This window comes from Lagenorhynchus albirostris, chromosome 3 (genome assembly GCF_949774975.1).
Source record: "Lagenorhynchus albirostris chromosome 3, mLagAlb1.1, whole genome shotgun sequence".
Taxonomy (NCBI): Eukaryota; Metazoa; Chordata; class Mammalia; order Artiodactyla; family Delphinidae; genus Lagenorhynchus; species Lagenorhynchus albirostris.
Window position 1 is genome coordinate 62,226,593 of NC_083097.1, and position 20,121 is coordinate 62,246,713.

Below are 20,121 nucleotides of genomic sequence, written 5' to 3' on the forward strand. Positions count from 1 at the left end.
GAGATCCATATTTTAACCCAGATAAATTTCTGTTGGTTTAAGTCGTTCAGTTTATGATGATTTGGTCCAGCACCGATAGAAAATTAATACAATGTTAACTATTATTTTCTTTCATTCACATTAAAATTAAGAAAGATAAAACCAAAGTTGTTGAAATAATAAATTTAAAACTATACATTCTGAGGAAGTCTACCTTAATCACCCCAAATGCCTCTCATTATTTCTTCATTTCTCCTTATGCCTATGTGTTTGATTTATTATTGCTTATCATTTGTTGCTACCTTATTTTATAATTGTGTTAATACCATTTCATGGGCATATATATTTTTCCTCTGATTCAAAAGGCTCTTCAGAAGCACGGACCATGTATTTATTCTCTAGGTATTTGCTGCCAGTGGTAGCAGATTTTATTCTATAAATGCCTGATTACTAACATCTTACATTATGGGTTACTTAAGGCAGACCATGTCCTCAGCTTTCTGCAGCGTACTTCTCAGAAATGTTTTAAAAAGTTTCATTTCAGCCTTACACAAAAGTACCCTAAATCCCGTAAAAAATCTGACCAGATTAGTCAACATTTAGAAAGTGGACTTAATACACTTTAATTCCACTGGATTTATCCCGTAAAATTTAGTGAGGTTTTATGTTTTTCCAGAATTTTACGGTTGACAATTTCAAGAGCGGTATATATCTTTACCCTTACAGGCTGTAAGACTGGGGAATTGAGGTAGGAAGATGTCTGGTCTAGACTGGGAGAGAAAGGAGACAGTCTGGACATCCCCAAATCTTGAAGAGACCTGGGTACAAAGAAGGCTCCAGTGTGGAGGGTGGAGTGGGCACAGGGGCTGGACCTGAAAGGGACTATTTGGACGGTAGTCTATTTCTGTGTTGAGTATCAAAATCAGCATAGACCTTCTAATAAACTAGAATTGTCAGGCTACTCTTGGAAGCCATTGCTAAAATTTCTAAGCTCTACCAGAATTAAAGAAAAGTAACCAAATAAATAAGCGGTCAGTTGGGAATGAGAGGATTTGGCATCATCGTAACCCTGGGGGAAGAAAGAAAAGCTGATGTGTAAATGGGGTTTTGGGCAAGTAACCACATGGCCAGATGCCCTTCTCCCAGAGGTAGGCCCAGCCCAAGCCCTTCAAGTCAGCTTCTGTTATCTGGCCCTGAGAAGCCTTAAAAAAGGTGCTTACCCTGATTTCTCCAAACATAAAATTGGGGCAGTGGGATTTGCCATTTCTGTGTAGTCTAGGCCTGTGGTGAGGATTAATTAGTGTTTTTAAAGTGCTGTGGGTTTGGTTTGGTTTATTTATTTTCTCAGGACGAAAGCCAGTACGCCAGCACCAAGTGTTAACAGCGAAGGTTTGATGTATGTTACTTGAGATGCACTGTGTGAAGTGGGGCGGATGGGAAACGCAGCTTGTGGGACTGCCTTCGGCATCAAAAAGGCCACATTTCCAAACCCATTTAGTACTCCCCAAAGTGAAGGAGGCAGAATAAAAGGCTTTGAAAATTAAAAAGGAGAAAAGTTATCTGTGTTTAGGCTCTGGGATTGAGGGTATGTACCAACCCAGACCAAGGAAAATTTGACGAGCTGCTACAGAAAAATATTGGCAGCTAGAGAAGACACAAAATTCTGCTAACTTTGTGATAAGCTGTAAACTGAGCTCCTATATTTGATAGAAAGAATGGAACTCAGGCGGTCAGGGTATCAGGGCTAATAGCTGAGGACAAATGCTGTCACATGCCAGCTTCTCTGACCCAGGACAGGTGGGCATAGGGACCAAGAACTCTGGTATGGCCCATACCTCCACTCACTAAGAACCCAGCAAACTTCTAGATATTACAATCTCATAAGAACCCTCTAAGCTAGTTTTTAGAAATAAATCTTTATGGCTTTATTCCCGATTGTGGAAGTAATGCGTGCTCATTACTAAAAAATAAAACTGCAGAAATACATAACATAAAAAGTGCAGACACTGCACCTCCAATCCAGCAGCCAGGATATAGGCTGTTGGTTATTGTTTGGACATATTTACAGGTGATAGCTATAACTGTCTCCAATTTATAGGTGATGAAACAGATAACTCAAAGAACTTATCCACCGGCTCACAGGAAATAAGTCAAAGCTGGAATTCAAATTCAGGTCTTTCTGACACCTCGGAACTCTGTATGTTCCATTAGGCTACACTGCCCTATCCCCACACCCTGCTCCCTCAACCCACCACCATCCTCAAAAGTAATGACTACAAGGCACCAACCGGGTTTCCATAACTAGCTTTACAAAGAGGAGCTTCCATCACCCACAGCGTCAGGTTACATGTGAAATAGCAAGGTTAGTGCCACAAGGAGATCTGTTTTCCCAGCCTTGTTTAAACGTATAATCCTCCATCAACATGCTGTTATTTGAGTGAGATGATTATACTTTTCCATCAAAACCAGTGTAGAACAGAAAGCAAAGAGACCCCTGAAGTCAGTAGATCATATCTTATATGTGAGGCCTGGACCTGGAGAGCTCCGGGTTCCAGGTCTGTGATCTCTTAGTTGTTTGTGACCTGGTGCCTCAGTTTCTCCATCTGGATTGTAAAGCGGGTGGATGAACTGACTGCCAATGTGCCTTCTAGTGGCTGGAATGATGGGCAATCTCACTGACGGCTGGTGGGCCTCATATATCTCATCTAACTTCTAAAATTCTGCTAAACATCTCATTTCAGGCTGAAAGACAGAAAGTTGTCCTGTGTTGTGACTTCTCAAATATGCCCAGAAAGAAATGAACATGCTTTGAAAATAATGTACAAGGTTATTGTTCTTTTTTTTTTTTTTTTTTTTTTGCGGTACGCGGGCCTCTCACTGCTGTGGTCTCTCCCGTTGCAGAGCACAGGCTCCAGACACGCAGGCTCAGCGGCCATGGCTCACGGGCCCAGCCGCTCCGCGGTATGCGGGATCCTCCCGGACAGGGACATGAACCCGTGCCCCCTGCATCAGCAGGCGGACTCTCAACCACTGCGCCACCAGGGAAGCCCTTGCTAGAGTTATTCTAATTAAATGAGTGGATGATAATGAATTTAAATGACTAGTTTATTAGCACTCATTCTTTCAGTATGTCTAAATCTCCTATACATAAGGCATCGAGAGAGCTATACTGATGAAACCTTGCCCTCCATGAATAAAAATAACTACAGTATGAAGAAGCAAGAGCTCAGTGTCTCAGGATGCTCCGGAGAAACTCAAGGGACTCTAGTTTGGAGGAATCAGGCAGGGCTTCAAGGAGCAGTAGGGATGTGACCTGGGCCCCAGAGAAGGGTCAGAGTAGCAAAGGAAGATGGCGGACGGTATTGCAATGGTGCTGAGGGGTTGCTTCGGCGGAAAGACAGAGGTTGTAAGAGGCAGGCTAAGGAGTCTGCCTGTGGCTGTAGGCAGTTGGCAACCACTGACAGCCATCAAGCAGGGAAGTGAGGGGCTGTGTCTGTGTTCTCTTCCAACAAAACCTAAAGCCTACGTGATTTCCAGTACGTACAACTATACCTAGCACGTCGTGGGTAGGCAGTATCTCCTGAATGAATCATCTCAGAAATGGCAACCTAATGTCAGGGAATGGATTTGAATTTGCTCTTAAGAGGAAACACGGGAGACTTCCGGGAAGATGGCGGAAGAGTAAGACGCGAGATCACCTTCCTCTCCACAGATACACCAGAAGTACATCTACGCGTGGAACAACTCCTACGGAGCACCTACTGAACGCTGGCAGAAGACCTCAGACCTCCCAAAAGGCAAGGAACTCCCCACGTACCTGGTTAGGGCAAAAGAAAAAACTAAACAGAGACAAAAGGATAGGGACGGGTCCTGCACCAGCGGGAGAGAGCTGTGAAGGAGGAAAAGTGTCCACACACTAGGAAGCCCCTTCGCGGGTGGAGACTTCGGGAGGTGGAGTGGGGGAGCTTGGGAGCCGCGGAGGAGAACACAGCAACAGGGGTGCGGAGGGCAAAGCGGACAGATTCCAGCGCAGAGGATCGGGCCGACCGGCACTCACCAGCCGAGAGGCTTGTCTGCTCGCCCGCCGGGGCGGGCGGGGCTGGGAGCTGAGGCTCCGGCTTTTGTCGGAGCGCCGGGAGAGGACTGAGGTTGGCGGCGTGAACACAGCCTGCAGGGCGTTAGTGCCCCGCGGCTAGCCGGGAGGGAGTCCGGGGAAAAGTCTGGACCTGCCGAAGAGGCAAGAGACTTTTACGTCCCTCTTTGTTTCCTGGTGCACGAGGAGAGGGGATTAAGAGCGCTGCTTGAGAGGGCTCCAGGGACGGGCGCGAGCCGCGGCTAGGATTGCGGAGCCCAGAGACGGACATGGGACGCTGAGGCCGCTGCTGCCGCCGTCAGGGGGCCTGTGTGCGAGCACGGGTCACTAGCCACACGCCCTTCCGGGGAGCCTGTGCAGCCCGCCACTGCCAGGGTCCCGGGATCCAGGGACGGCTCCCCCGGGAGAGCGCACGGCGCCCTCAGGCTGCAGCGTCATGCCGGCCTCTGCCGCTGCAGGCCCGCCCCGCACTCCGTGACCCTCCCTACCCCCCGGCCTGGGTGAGCCAGAGCCTCCGAATCAGCGGCTCCTTTAACCCCGTCCTGTCTGAGCAAAGAACAGACGCCCTCCGGTGACTTACACGCACAGGCGTGGCCAAATCCAAAGCTGAGCCCCTGGGAACTGTCAGAACAAAGAAGAGAAAGGGAAATCTCTCCCAGCAGCCTCAGAAGCAGCGGATTAAAGCTCCACAATCAACTTGATATACCCTGCATCTGTGGAATACCTGAATAGACAACGAATCATCCCAAATTAAGGAGCCCTGTGGATGAAAGGCTCTTGGTGCTGCAGCCAGGAGTCAGTGCTGTGCCTCTGAGGTGGGAGAGCCAACTTCAGGACACTGGTCCACAAGAGGCCTCCCAGCTGCACATAATATCAAACAGCAAAAATCTCCGAGAGATCTCCATCTCAAAGCCAGCACTCAGCTTCACTCAACGACCAGCAAGCTACAGTGCTAGACATCCTATGCCAAACAACTAGCAAGACAGGAACACAACCCCACCCATTAGCAGAGAGGCTGCCCAAAATCATAGTAAGTCTACAGACACCCCAAAACACACCACCAGACGTGGACCTGCCCACCAGAAAGACAAGATCCAGCCTCATACACCAGAACACAGGCACTAGTACCCTCCACCAGGAAGCCTACACAACCCACTGAACCAACCTTAGCCACTGGGGACAGACACAAAAAACAACAGGAACTACGAACCTTCAGCCTGCAAAAAAGGAGACCCCAAACACAGTAAGATAAGCAAAATGAAAAGACAGAAAAACACACAGCAGATGAAGGAGCAAGATAAAAACCCACCAGACCTAACAAATGAAGAGGAAATAGGCAGTCTACCTGAAAAAGAATTCAGAATAATGATAGTAAGGTTGATCCGAAATCTTGGAGATAGAATGGACAATAGAATGGACAAATTGCAAGAATCCGTTAACAAGGACCTAGAAGAACTAAAGATGAAACAAGCAACGATGAACAACACAATAAATGAAATTAAAAATACTCTAGATGGGATCAATAGCAGAATAACTGAGGCAGAAGAACGGATAAGTGACCTGGAAGATAAAATAGTGGAAATAACTACTGCAGAGCAGAAAAAAGAAAAAAGAATGAAAAGAACTGAGGACAGTCTCAGAGACCTCTGGGACAACATTAAACGCACCAACATTCAAATTATAGGGGTTCCAGAAGAAGAAGAGAAAAAGAAAGGGACTGAGAAAATATTTGAAGAGATTATAGTTGAAAACTTCCCTAATATGGGAAAAGAAATAGTTAATCAAGTCCAGGAAGCACAGAGAGTCCCATACAGGATAAATCCAAGGAGAAATACGCCAAGACACATATTAATCAAACTGTCAAAAATTAAATACAAAGAAAACATATTAAAAGCAGCAAGGGAAAAACAACAAATAACACACAAGGGAATCCCCATAAGGTTAACAGCTGATCTTTCAGCAGAAACTCTGCAAGCCAGAAGGGAGTGGCAGGACATATTGAAAGTGTTGAAGGAGAAAAACCTGCAACCAAGATTACTTTACCCAGCAAGGATCTCATTCAGATTTGATGGAGAAATTAAAACCTTTACAGACAAGCAAAAGCTGAGAGAGTTCAGCACCACCAAACCAGCTCTACAACAACTGCTAAAGGAACTTCTCTAGGCAAGAAACACAAAAGAAGGAAAGGACCTACAATAATGAACCCAAAACAATTAAGAAAATGGGAATAGGAACACACATATCGATAATTACCTTAAATGTAAATGGACTAAATGCTCCCACCAAAAGACACAGATTGGCTGAATGGATACAAAAACAAGACCCATATATTTGCTGTCTACAAGAGACCCACTTCAGACCTAGAGACACATACAGACTGAAAGTAAGGGGATGGAAAAAGGTATTTCATGCAAATGGAAACCAAAAGAAAGCTGGAGTAGCAATTCTCATATCAGACAAAATAGACTTTAAAACAAAGACTATTAGAAGAGACAAAGAAGGACACTACATAATGATCAAGGGATCGATCCAAGAGGAAGATATAACAATTGTAAATATTTATGCACCCAACTTAGGTGCACCTCAATACATAAGGCAAATACTGACAACCATAAAAGGGGAAATCGACAGTAACACATTCATAGTAGGGGACTTTAACACCCCACTTTCACCAATGGACAGATCATCCAAAATGAAAATAAATAAGGAAACACAAGCTTTAAATGATACATTAAACGAGATGGAGTTAATTGATATTTATAGGACATTCCATCCAAAAACAACAGAATACACATTTTTCTCAAGTGCTCATGGAACATTCTCCAGGATAGATCATATCTTGGGTCACAAATCAAGCCTTGGTAAATTTAAGAAAATTGAAATTGTATCAAGTATCTTTTCTGACCACAACGCCATGAGACTAGATATCAATTACAGGAAAAGATCTGTAAAAAATACAAACACATGGAGGCTAAACAATACACTACTTAATAATGAAGTGACCACTGAAGAAATCAAAGAGGAAATCAAAAAATACCTAGAAACAAACGACAATGGAGACACAACGACCCAAAACCTGTGGGATGCAGCAAAAGCAGTTCTAAGGGGGAAGTTTATAGCAATACAAGCCCACCTTAAGAAGCAGGAAACATCTCGAATAAACAACCTAACCTTGCACCTCAAGCAATTAGAGAAAGAAGAACAAAAAAACCCCAAGGCTAGCAGAAGGAAAGAAATCATAAAAATCAGATCAGAAATAAATGAAAAAGAAATGAAGGAAACAATAGCAAAGATCAATAAAACTAAAAGCTGGTTCTTTGAGAAGATAAACAAAATAGATAAACCACTAGCCAGACTCATCAAGAAAAAAAGGGAGAAGACTCAAATCAATAGAATTAGAAATGAAAAAGGAGAGGTAACAACTGACACTGCAGAAATAAAAGAGATCATGAGAGATTACTACAAGCAACTCTATGCCAATAAAATGGACAATCTGGAAGAAATGGACAAATTCTTGGAAATGCACAACCTGCCAAGACTGAATCAGGAAGAAATAGAAAATATGAACAGACCAATCACAAGCACTGAAATTGAAACTGTGATTAAAAATCTTCCAACAAAGAAAAGCCCAGGACCAGATGGCTTCACAGGCGAATTCTATCAAACATTTAGAGAAGAGCTAACACCTATCCTTTTCAAACTCTTCCAAAATATAGCAGAGGGAGGAACACTCCCAAACTCCTTCTACGAGGCCACCATCACCTTGATACCAAAACCAGACAAGGATGTCACAAAGAAAGAAAACTACAGGCCAATATCACTGATGAACATAGATGCAAAAATCCTCAACAAAATACTAGCAAACAGAATCCAACAGCACATTAAAAGGATCATACACCATGATCAAGTGGGGTTTATTCCAGGAATGCAAGGATTCTTCAATATACGCAAATCTATCAATGTGATAAACCATATTAACAAACTGAAGGAGAAAAACCATATGATCATCTCAATAGATGCAGAGAAAGCTTTTGACAAAATTCAACACCCATTTATGATAAAAACCCTGTAGAAAGTAGGCATAGAGGGAACTTTCCTCAACATAATAAAGGCCATATATGACAAGCCCACAGCAAACATCATCCTCAATGGTGAAAAACTGAAAGCATTTCCACTAAGATCAGGAACAAGACAAGGTTGCCCACTCTCACCACTCTTATTCAACATAGTTTTGGAAGTTTTAGCCACAGCAATCAGAGAAGAAAAGGAAATAAAAGGAATCCAAATCGGAAAAGAAGAAGTAAAGCTGTCACTGTTTGCAGATGACATGATCCTATACATAGAGAACCCTAAAGATGCTACCAGAAAACTACTAGAGCTAATCAATGAATTTGGTAAAGTGGCAGGATACAAAATTAATGCACAGAAATCTCTGGCATTCCTATATACTAATGATGAAAAATCTGAAAGTGAAATCAAGAAAACACTCCCATTTACCATTGCAACAAAAAATAAAATATCTAGGAATAAACCTACCTAAGGAGACAAAAGATCTGTATGCAGAAAATTATAAGACACTGATGAAAGAAATTAAAGACGATACAAATAGATGGAGAGATATACCATGTTCTTGGATTGGAAGAATCAACATTGTGAAAATGACTCTACTACCGAAAGCAATCTATAGATTCAATGCAATCCCTATCAAACTACCACTGGCATTTTTCACAGAACTAGAACAAAAAATTTTGCAATTTGTATGGAAACACAAAAGACCCCGAATAGCCAAAGCAATTTTGAGAACGAAAGAAGGAACTGGAGGAATCAGGCTCCCAGACTTCAGACTATACTACAAAGCTACAGTTATCAAGACGGTATGGTACTGGCACAAAAACAGAAAGATAGATCAATGGAACAGGATAGAAAGCCCAGAGAGAAACCCACGCACATATGGTCACCTTATCTTTGACAAAGGAGGCAGAAATGTACAGTGGAGAAAGGACAGCCTATTCAATAAGTGGTGCTGGGAAAACTGGACAGCTACATGTAAAGGTATGAAATTAGATCACTCCCTAACACCATACACAAAAATAAGCTCAAAATGGATTAAAGACCTAAATGTAAGGCCAGACACTATCAAACTCTTAGAGGAAAACATAGGCAGAACACTCTATGACATAAATCACAGCAAGGTCCTTTTTGACCCACCTCCTAGAGAAATGGAAATAAAAACAAGAGTAAACAAATGGGACCTAATGAAACTTAAAAGCTTTTGCGCAGCAAAGGAAACCATAAAGAAGACCAAAAGACAACCCTCAGAATGGGAAAAAATATTTGCAAATGAAGCAACTGACAAAGGATTGATCACCAAAATTTATAAGCAGCTCATGCAGCTTAATAACAAAAAAACAAACAACCCAATCCAAAAATGGGCAGAAGACCTAAATAGACATTTCTCCAAAGAAGATATACAGAGTGCCAACAAACACATGAAAGAATGCTCAACATCACTAATCATGAGAGAAATGCAAATCAAAACTACAATGAGATATCATCTCACACCAGTCAGAATGGCCATCATCAAAAAATCTAGAAACAATAAATGCTGGAGAGGGTGTGGAGAAAAGGGAACCCTCTTACACTGTTGGTGGGAATGTAAATTGATACAGCCACTGTGGAGAACAGTATGGAGGTTCCTTAAAAAGCTACAAATAGAACTACCATATGACCCAGCAATCCCACTACTGGGCATATACCCTGAGAAAACCATAATTCAAAAAGAGTCATGTACCAAAATGTTCATTGCAGCTCTATTTGCAGTGGCCCGGAGATGGAAACAACCTAAGTGTCCATCATCGGATGAATGGATAAAGAAGATGTGGCACATATATACAATGGAATATTACTCAGCCATAAAAAGAGACGAAATTGAGCTATTTGTAATGAGGTGGATAGACCTAGAGTCTGTCATACAGAGTGAAGTAAGTCAGAAAGAGAGAGATAAATACCGTATGCTAACACATATATATGGAATTTAAAAAAAAAAATGTCATGAAAAACCTAGGGGTGAAACAGGAATAAAGACACAGACTTACTAGAGAATGGACTTGAGGTTATGGGGAGGGGGAAGGGTAAACGGTGACAAAGCGATAAAGAGGCATGGACATATATACACTACCAAACGTAAGGTAAATAGCTAGTGGGAAGCAGCCGCATAGCACAGGGAGATCAGCTCGGTGCTTTGTGACCGCCTGGAGGGGTGGGATAGGGAGGGTGGGAGGGAGGGAGACGCAAGCGGGAAGAGATATGGGAATATATGTATGTATATAACTGATTCATTTTGTTGTGAAGCTGAAGCTAACATACCATTGTAAAGCAATTATACTCCAATAAAGATGTTAAAAAAAAAAAAAAAGAGGAAACACGGAGCAGCGCCAAGCATGCAAACCTGGACGACTCTTGGATCTCGAGTATGGACCTGGCAATTTCAGCCCAGAAAATGCACGCGTGAGAGAGGGGAGGGAGCGAAGACTGTTCTTTCACCCTGTAATCACGAGCAGAAATAACATCCCATTATAACCTTTAAAGAGAAGAGGCCCTTTCAATGAAATAGTAGCAATGCTGTACAGAATCATTTTGAAGACTTGGCCTTTGGTGTGGAAAATGCTAACATCTGTCAGGGCCCTTCGTCTCTAATCAAGCTTCTGCCAGCAGAGTCTAAGTGCTTTCTATGTGTGCACGTGTGTAGGGTTATCTACGTACACGTTACACAATTGGACAGACGTGAGAATTCTGACGATTCACAGAATGCCACGTCTGACTTCCAAGGTGAGCTGTGCTCACAGGTGGAGGTGGTAGCATCTTTACCTCAGAACAGCCCAGGTCAAGCCTGGGGCCTGTAGGATGAGAATATATATATTTTCTCTAAGGCAAACTAATGCCTTTGAAATCATTTCTCCTCCTGGTTTGAGGTAGGCTGACTAGAACCGAGGGGAGCCACAGAGCTTGGAGCTGGAGTGCCTCAGAATCAGGGTGAGTGGAATTCCCACCTGTAGGACCTCGGAGCCTAATCTGGAATCACGGCTGCTCCCCACCACATTGGATGTTTTCAGCCTTTCCCATTCCATCAGCTTAAACGGTACCATCCCCTTCCCTCAGTCTCCCGCCCAGGTTTCCTCCACAGTCCACTCTGTACTGCTGAAGAAAGACACTGAGTCAGGTCAGCCTGCTAGAAAGAAACACTTTAAAGAAATGGGGGGGGGGCCGGGGGGGGCGTCCACAGGGGGAGAATAAATCTTAGGATCTTAGAAAGGAAGGAGGAAAGAAAAAGATACTATGTGAGAACATGTCCATGCAAGGTCACCTGAGAACAAAACCTCTGAAGATGAATAAAAAGTCTCCTCAAAGCACACAGGAAAGCAATTACAGCCCACATGTGTGACACTGGCCATGGGAGCCGGTGGCAGGGGAGATAAAAGTAGAGCCAGATTTGGGGGCACTGAGAGAGCCCGTGACCAATGCAACAATGAAAGGGAGCCTTCCAGGAAGGCAGGGATGGGAACAGAGCACAAAGAACAGGAAGAAGCAGCAGCGCCCTCAACTCAGAGGGGAAGTCAGGCTGAGCTGAGACTGGGGCAGGGGCTTTGTCCATATGTATTTGTCCATCAGGGAGGTCTCGGGGAAAGGAATGAGGAGGGCAGGGAAAATGCCACATCATCTGATATTTTCAATTAGGGGAAGGGTGAGGGTGGGCATTTATATGCTGAATAAATTGTTTCAAATATCTGTATGTGATAATGTTAATTAAAATAAAAAGTAGCTTGTGAGTGTTATTTTTTTTTTTAGGCACAAAAGGTAGGACGGGAGCTCAGGGTTTAAGAGGAGAGTGTGAATTGCCATCTGGAGGCACTTTTAGGTTCAAGTCTAAGAGACAATAAAACAGAGACTTTAACCTGTTGATCTGTTCATCACTAACAAATATTTATTGAGAACTTCGTATGATGGTAGGCCTCGTGCTATGCACTGGGAATGCGGCCGTAAATGAAAAGGGTACAGATCCTGTCTTCATGGAGTTTCTATGCTTTTTTTGGATTCTACATTTTACTGTTAATATTTAAAATTGTGGTAAAATATACATCATGAAATTTACCATCTTAACCACCATAGTTCAGTGGCATTAAGTGCATTCACATTGTTGTGCTACTATCACCACCATCCATCTCCAGAACTCTTTTCATCTTGTGAAACTGAAACTCTATACCCACTAAAAAGCAGCAACTCCCATTCCCCTCTCCACCTAATCCCTAGAAACCACCATGTTACTTTTTGTCTCTGAATTTGACTATTCTCCGTACCTCCTGTAAGTGGAATCATACAGTACTTGTCTTTTTGTGATTGGCTTATTTCATTTACCATACTGTCCTCAAGTTTTAACCATGTTGCAGCATATGTTAGAATTTCCTTTCTTTTTAAGGCTGAATAATAATATTCCATTGTATGTATGTCACACATTTTGTTTATCCATTCCTCTGTCAATGGACATTTGGGTGGCTTCCACCTTTTGGCTATTGTGAATAGCGCTGTTCAAGTCCCTGGTTTCAGTTCTTTGGGGGTGTATATCCAGGTATGGAATTGCTGGATCATACGGTAGTCCTGTTTTTAATTTTTTGAGGAATTGCTATACTGTTTCCATAGCAGCTATACCATTTTACATTCCCACTAGCAATGCACAAGGGTTCCAGTTTCTCCACATCTCCATCAATAGTTGTTATTTTCCTTCCTCCATTCCTTCCTTTCTGTCTGTAGCCATTCCAATGGGTAGGATCTATGGTTCTTCGAGACATCTTTATGCTTTATTGTAGAATCTCCTGGTCTACGGGAGATTCTATGACTTCTGGGGTGTGTTTGTGTATGTGTGCGTGTGTGTACACTAGTCTCTTTTGGAAATATTTTTACTATTAGTACCCAAGCCACAACCTACCAAGAGTATGTGGCCATGAAAAAACCCTAACTCCACAAGTAGGAAGGGCCTCTGCGGGTGCCCTCTACTCTTAGAATAAGAGGGAGGTGATACAGATGTTAAAACCCAAGAGGCCAGATTTTGGGGGATCTGGTCCTACTTGGAAGTGAGGGCTTCCCTGGGAAAAGTCTAACATCGATTCCTCTAATTCATGACAGGAGGAGACATTGGTCCACCACTGCCGACAAGACCAGCTAAAGGAGACAGTGCAGGTGAAAAACTGGAATGATGCAGTGATGTTTTAGAATGGGGATCAGAAAGGTGGGCAGGATGTAGTAATAGCAAAATCATATAATATTCACATTACTCTAGTGCTTACAATGTTCCTAACATTATCACGTGTATTCATCTATTTACAGCCATGTCTTTGGCTACACCACTGCTTATTAACACGTGCACCTTTTCCAGCAGGGTGAAAAAGGAGAAAGTGAGGAAGCAGCTTGCTCCCTTGAGGTCCTGTGTATACAGAAACCCATAGAATGCTGAAGCTAGAAGGGACCTTAGAGGTCACTTAATTCAGTCTTCACCTCACAGATGAGGAAGTGACGAAGTGGCTTTGGGGAAGGTGGAGGTGGAATATTACTCTCTTCTCCCATAAGTAAGTACACATCATCTGGGAAGTGCTGGAGTTAGAAACCAAAGACCTGTTTCTGTGATAACTGCCAATCCTTCATTGATACCCTAGATTGGCTGCTTTCTGATTTTATTCCACAACAGCCTCTAGAATATGTTTTATAGTCATAAAAAATATTCTGTGAATATAACATGCAGACTTGGCTGTCCAATAAATACATATTTTCTTGTAGCTGGATTTAATTTTTCCCCCACAAACTAACTGCCCAGAAAAGGAACTGGGCTTGTATCACCATCCTCTGGAGTGCAGGACCCCAAAGATAACTCCCCTTTTTCCTAATTCTGCCACACAGTGGTGTGAAATGGATATAAAAACGGGGCAGAAAAGGCACCCCCCCCCCCGTATTGCCCACGCATAAGAGGAGGCGGCACCTTGCCCCCCACAGGTACACACAGTAGGGGACACCCTGTTTTTGTGAACCAACAGTGAATGTGGCTCTTTGTCAATGGCAGGGCCTGACAACGTCCCTCATTACATTCAGGGTTAGAGCAAGAGTCCCCAGGCTGGCAGGAAAGGCCAACAGGAAGGCCTGGAGTGGACTCCTAGGAGCGGGGAAGGAGCAGCAGGCAGCCAGAAAGTGTCTCTGAATTTGTGACAGCAGCAAAGGGTCTCAGTAAGTCCAGCAATTAACATATGGGAAACTAAGTGGAAGAAAAGTGAAGGGACTCGCTCAAGACCTTACAATCTATGAGGGGCAAGGCTAAGACAGTTCTCTCTTCTGATTTCCATGCCCCAATTCTTACACTGGTGAAACTTTCTGCCCGTGCTATTACTTTGCTAGAGGCACTTGAGGGGACGCAGAAATCACAGCAGGTTATGCTAAGAAGCCCGCGGCAAGCGGCACTATGGTCACTATCGGCGTATAGTTCTCAAGCTCCCATTTCTGATGCCATGACAAAATGCAGCTTAGTGAGTGAAGGGGGCTTAAGGCTTTTCACTTGTAGATGGAACTTAGTGGATGAGGACAGCTTAAAACCACTGCATGTGGGCAGGCACATTCAGCACATCCCTGGAGGTTACGCAGGGCTTTGCAGTGCATTAAATTACTCAGAAGCTGTAAAAAGCGTTCCTGCCTCCCTTCTGGCCACCCTGAGGGCTTCTGATATGACTGGCTCCTGGTTAGCAATCACTTCTGCAGTGAGCCGGTTACAGACTGGAGTGTATCATATCCCTAGGTGTGCTGGGGCAGAGAAAAGTTTAAACGATTGACGTGGCTCCACAGTAACTAACCATAGGTCTGTGATCCTCTCACACAGCTGATCAAATCATTTCCAAGCATTTTCTAGAACAATTCTTCTAGACCAATAGACATGCAATGCAAATTACACATGTGATTTTAAATTTTCTATTAAGCACATTAAAAAAGGAAAAAGAAACAGATGAAATTGGGATCAATATATTTAAACTCAATATATCCAAAGTATTGCCACTTCAACAAGTAATAAATGTATATACGTTTTATATTTTTCATACTCAGTCTTCAAAATCGGATGTGCGCATACTCACAGCACATCTTGATCCACAATTAGCCATATTTCAAGTGCTAAGTAGTTACACAGGGCTCGTGGCTACCATATCGGACATATTACTACCCTTGCCTCTCTCACTGACGTCTGTTTACTCCAATAAAAATAGAAATTTCTCCATCCTGTAGCCATTCTTACCTATCTCAGGGCACTTTCCTTTCCAGGTCTAGTGATTCTAGGTGGTCTTTATTCCATTTCAACTCTCCTCCAACTGTCCATTCAGTCATTAAGTAATCATCACTGAGTACCTACCCAGTGCCGGGTGTTTGTGTTAACTTACGAGGATGTAAAGATAAATATGACATAGACCCTGATATCCGGAGCTCTCGGCTTGGTGGGAAATGCAGGCACATACAGGACAATTTGGTGAACACTCTACAGAGATACATACGAAGGGGTGCACAGAGGAAGGAGTACTGCTTCTTCCAGGGCTTCTGGAAAGCATTCACAGAGGTGGGACATTTGTGCTGAGTTTTAAGGGATGAGGAAAAATTGTGGAGAGGCAGGGAAAGGTGTTTCAGCCATAGGGAAAAGTATGTTCAAGACCTAAGTATGACGATCTGCATGCTTGGAAATGGCAAGTGGCTAGTAGGGCAAGAAGACGGCAAGGAGGGCCTGGAGTGAGGCTGGCGAGGTGAGCTGGACCTCAGATGCCCGAAGACACACTCAGAATTACTGGGGGTCATTCTCCAGAAGGGGGAACCTTAAGGCAGGTTGTAACACAGATTGGAGAGCATAAAAGAGTAAGGAGAGCCTGAATGATGGGGTAGCAGTATGTCTAAATGGAGGGGACGTGAGCACTCAAGTGAATGAAGGGAGTATAAGAGCACTGTTTTCTGCAGACAGTCTCTCGATGAGGCCTTATGATGGAACCTGGGCAAAGGGGCTAATAGTTAAGGTTTTCCAGGCCCAAACGCATGACGTAGGGGCATCAGGGCCACTAGCATCGTATTTATATAGGACTATTACAACCTGTGGGGATGTGAAAGCACCACATGGCCTCTTTCTCTGCAGGAATTAATAGGGTTCCCTATGGGTTAATTTAGGCAGTAGGCAGAATCAAGCTAAATTGCAGCCTTGCCAGGGAAATCATGGGTTTATGAGACCCAGCAGGTCTGGGCAGCACCTGACCAGCCTGATCAGATGATGCGGTGGCTTATTTGACCTTGAGTTTTCTAGAAGGAGGCTCTGACACTCTCAGGTAAGAACAGGGCAACAACAGCATGACATTTACAGTTAGAAGGAGGCTCAGAGATCCCATGGGTTCTCCTTTTATAGATGGGAAAACTGAGTCATGGAGAGGGAAATGGCTTATAAGGTCATATAAGCCATTCAGCAGCACTCACCCTTTGTGGCACCAAAGCCACAGTGAGATTGGTACAACAGGTACCATGGAGAACTGTTTACCTTTATAGCAAACTCAAGTGGAGAAAGAGAATTAGGCTAGAGAGACACTAGGTAATAAAACTGTCTTTGTGAGCCAACAGTATTTAAATTAGTAGCAATAAACAAGGTACTCACATGGTGAAACATCTACAAAGTTTGGATCGATATTGTGCAGCAGCTCCATTCTGGGGGACGGGCTTCCTTCGCTAGAAAAGAATATTTAGAAAATGTTAATTTCCTTTCTCAAATGGGTGTCAATGATTTTAATACTTCCTTTCCTCATATTTACAGGAAATAACAAACCTGGCAGTTAACAACTTGGTCATGAATTCAGAGGCCTCCAAGATGTGTGGTTGTGCATCTTCAAGCAGTCATCACTTGTCTGTATTGTCACAATGACTGAATGTTTACATAACAACTTTAAGGTCAAGCACGCGACAATTAAAAAATGAGTCCTGTGACCCTCTGCAATAAATAATCTGGCTGTACTTAAACAGGACCATTCGTTACAGCAGTGAAACGAGAACTCAAGTCATCCAGTGTAGACTTCATGCTGAACACTCACAGGGAAATGAAGAAAGAGCACCTGCCGAGATGGCAGCGCCCACATCACAGATGCGACATGCCCTTTAAATATTAGCCTGCATGAGAAAAACGAATGTCTTCCACGTCTAAATGTACAACGCGAAACTTGCATGTAATACAACTACATGTGAAATAGTTATACTTCTTTAAGATTTTTAAAAATTGTATGTGCAAATACAATCACAACCTACATTACTGTTGAAAAGAACTTGGAGATCAGTTAGTCCAACGCCCTCATGTGACAAATGAGAAAGGCCCATGGTAAGTTACTGGCCAAACAATGGGTAGTGGGTGTTTTTTAAAAATTGGGAGCATAAACACCACCAGATGTATGCCGGGTGTGCATGAGGCACCCCTGTCATTTTGCTAGTATAGACTCAGCCTCATGGAAGAAGTTGTTAGATATAACTTCAATCGTTGGACTACTTGATAATCCAATAAAAGGTTGCAAAGTACCATGAACACCATAGGATTTGTCCACATGGGAATAACCAATAAGGCCCCTGAAAATAAGAGGACGTGTTTTCAGGTGGTTCAATGTCCACACCCCAAATGCACAGCTAGTTGTCTACAGCAGTGGCTTGGGATTTCAAGGACCCATAAATTTTCAAAAAATCTGGATTGCGATTGGCAGCGTTGTATTTGCCAAGTAAGGAAATGTTAAAACAAAATTCATGAATTAAAGAAAAACCAAAACACTTTCAACTACCATTACCATAAAATAAAGGTAATTTTAATAGCAACAAAAGGTAGGATGAATACAATCTCAGAATAAGTGACAGTCCTTTAAAGTGAATATGTTTAACTTTAGAATTCTAAAAGATTTCCTTTTTCCTCTCTATTCCATAAAACCCACTAACTAGACAGTGAGACGGAAATATGCAGGGATGCCTCTAGGCCTGGGGGCAGCACTATGCGGGTGGGGGGGGCAATATTTCCCTGGATTCCTCATTTTCTTCCTGAGGCATTTAACTAACTACCTGTATATCATAAGACTGTCAACCAGTCCAAAATGACAGGAACTAGGGTTTGATCCTGGAAGCTCTGAATGCAAGTAGGGATGATGAGCAAAGAAAATGGTGAATGTGAGAAAATCTCAACAGAATGATGATGATGGTGTCTAATTTGTAGGGTTAAAAACAAGCAAACAGAGCTAAAACCTGGATGATAAAAAGAGCAAGTAAGTCAGGAGGGGAAATCAGAATGAAAGCATTTTAAAGTCTTTATATTGTTTGGAAGAGGGTAAGCTGTTCATTAAATTTAGATTTAGCTAAGTAAAAATTTTGCATGTTAAATTTTAAATTTAAATTTTTAAAAAAAATTTTTTTAAATTTAAATTAAAATTAAAAAAAATTTTAAATTTAAATTTTAATTTTAAATTAAATTTAGATTTAGCTAAGTTAAAAATTTTGCATGTTAAAATTTTAAGGTAACTTAAAAACAAAGATAGGACTTTTCTGGACCACGGAAGAACAAAACAAAATTCATTCAATCCAAAAAAAGGCAAGAAAGAAGGAAGAGCCCCAAAATTTCTCATCTTTAAAAGCAGAGCTCACTGGAATACCCCCAAAGAATTAGGCATGGTTAAATAAAACATATTTTTCTAATAACTTTTAAAGAAAGTTTATCTGTATATTATTCATTTATTTCATTTTTTCATTATTCAGAAAAGCCACAGATATTGCAAAATAAGGGAACTTAATAAGATGAGATGAATTTTGAACACTAAAGGTTGTGAGTAATCCCAGTGATGAATTATTTGCTGGGAAAAATCATCACAGGCAGAATCATCATGATACAAATCATGATGAAAAAAACAAAAGCCAACCAACCTTCCTAAGTACGCTGTGATGCTACTTTTTAAAATGTACGAATCAGAATATTTTGACAAGGATGTGGTTGGAGATATATGCCAAGGAAATACAATAGAAGACAAGTGATTAAAACAATAACCAAACACCCTAGGGACTCCAAGTTATTAAATAAATCAAGAAAACCAAATGTACATTTAAGGGAACTGAATAAAGTATCATAAATCTTGGGTTACTCCCCATCAAAATGTTAAAAGTTATTAAAATCCCTAGACAAGGTCATGTACCAATTCCCTGGAACTAGTCCTTTGGAAAGTGATGGATTTTTAGAAATATTTCCAGGTGAATTTTTTTAAAAGAGGCATACGTATGTGGGAAGGGAAGATGGTAATGATGGAAATATGGAAAAATATACACCAAACTGTTAGCTGGGATAGGGGGATGGGTGGGGTGAACTACAAAAGACTTTTATTTTCTACAGTGCTTTATACAACTAGCATGCATTATTACTGTAATCAGGAAAATTTTAAGCTTTTTTAAAGTATAGAAGTTGTGAAAATTTCTATGCTTCCATAAAGACATTAAAAAGTATAACAAAGAAAAAACTCAGATATTTTACAGAGTTTGGGAGTTTAAAGACAGGAAAACTATCCAGAACTACAAGGTAGTTCTGCAGTATTTAAATGCATTAGTTGATTTTTGGAATTTAATTGCATGCTACCCACGTATGTGCTATCTCATACTGATAATAACTGATCATGTAATTTCCCCCTCAGGAGTGTAGAAATTTCCCTGTATGTTTAAGATCAGGCTTGCGTTTAGCAAAAACAGTAATGGTTTTAGGGTCACTGGGTTCTCATGTCTCACCACTTAAGTCACTTCTTTTCATTTTGGTAAAGGGTTCAGAGCCTCAGTGCCTGAGATGGAGGGAATAAGAGGAAAGAGAGGGAGACGTTAGGGAGAAAGGAGGGAGGGAGAAAAGGGAGATGAGGAGGAAGAAGAAGAGGGAGAAGGAAAGAAGGGAGAAGAGACTGTGGGTTTCCTTTAATAGTTACGCACCAAGTTAGCAGAGACTCACTAAAGCACTT

At 42.1% G+C, this 20,121-nt stretch overlaps 1 protein-coding gene across 3 annotated transcripts in view; it reads right to left on the minus strand.

Moving 5' to 3' along the window:
• Positions 1-20,121, minus strand: part of ARSB (arylsulfatase B) — a 193,395-nt gene that overhangs the window by 66,993 nt on the left and 106,281 nt on the right. For 2 of the 3 annotated variants that reach the window (XM_060143179.1, XM_060143177.1), the window contains exon 6: positions 16,773-16,843. In XM_060143179.1, coding sequence (XP_059999162.1) covers positions 16,773-16,843 — 71 coding nt within the window. Of the gene's footprint in view, positions 1-2,596; positions 2,722-16,772; positions 16,844-20,121 lie in introns of those variants that run through there. The other variant, XM_060143178.1, reaches the window with a different exon arrangement.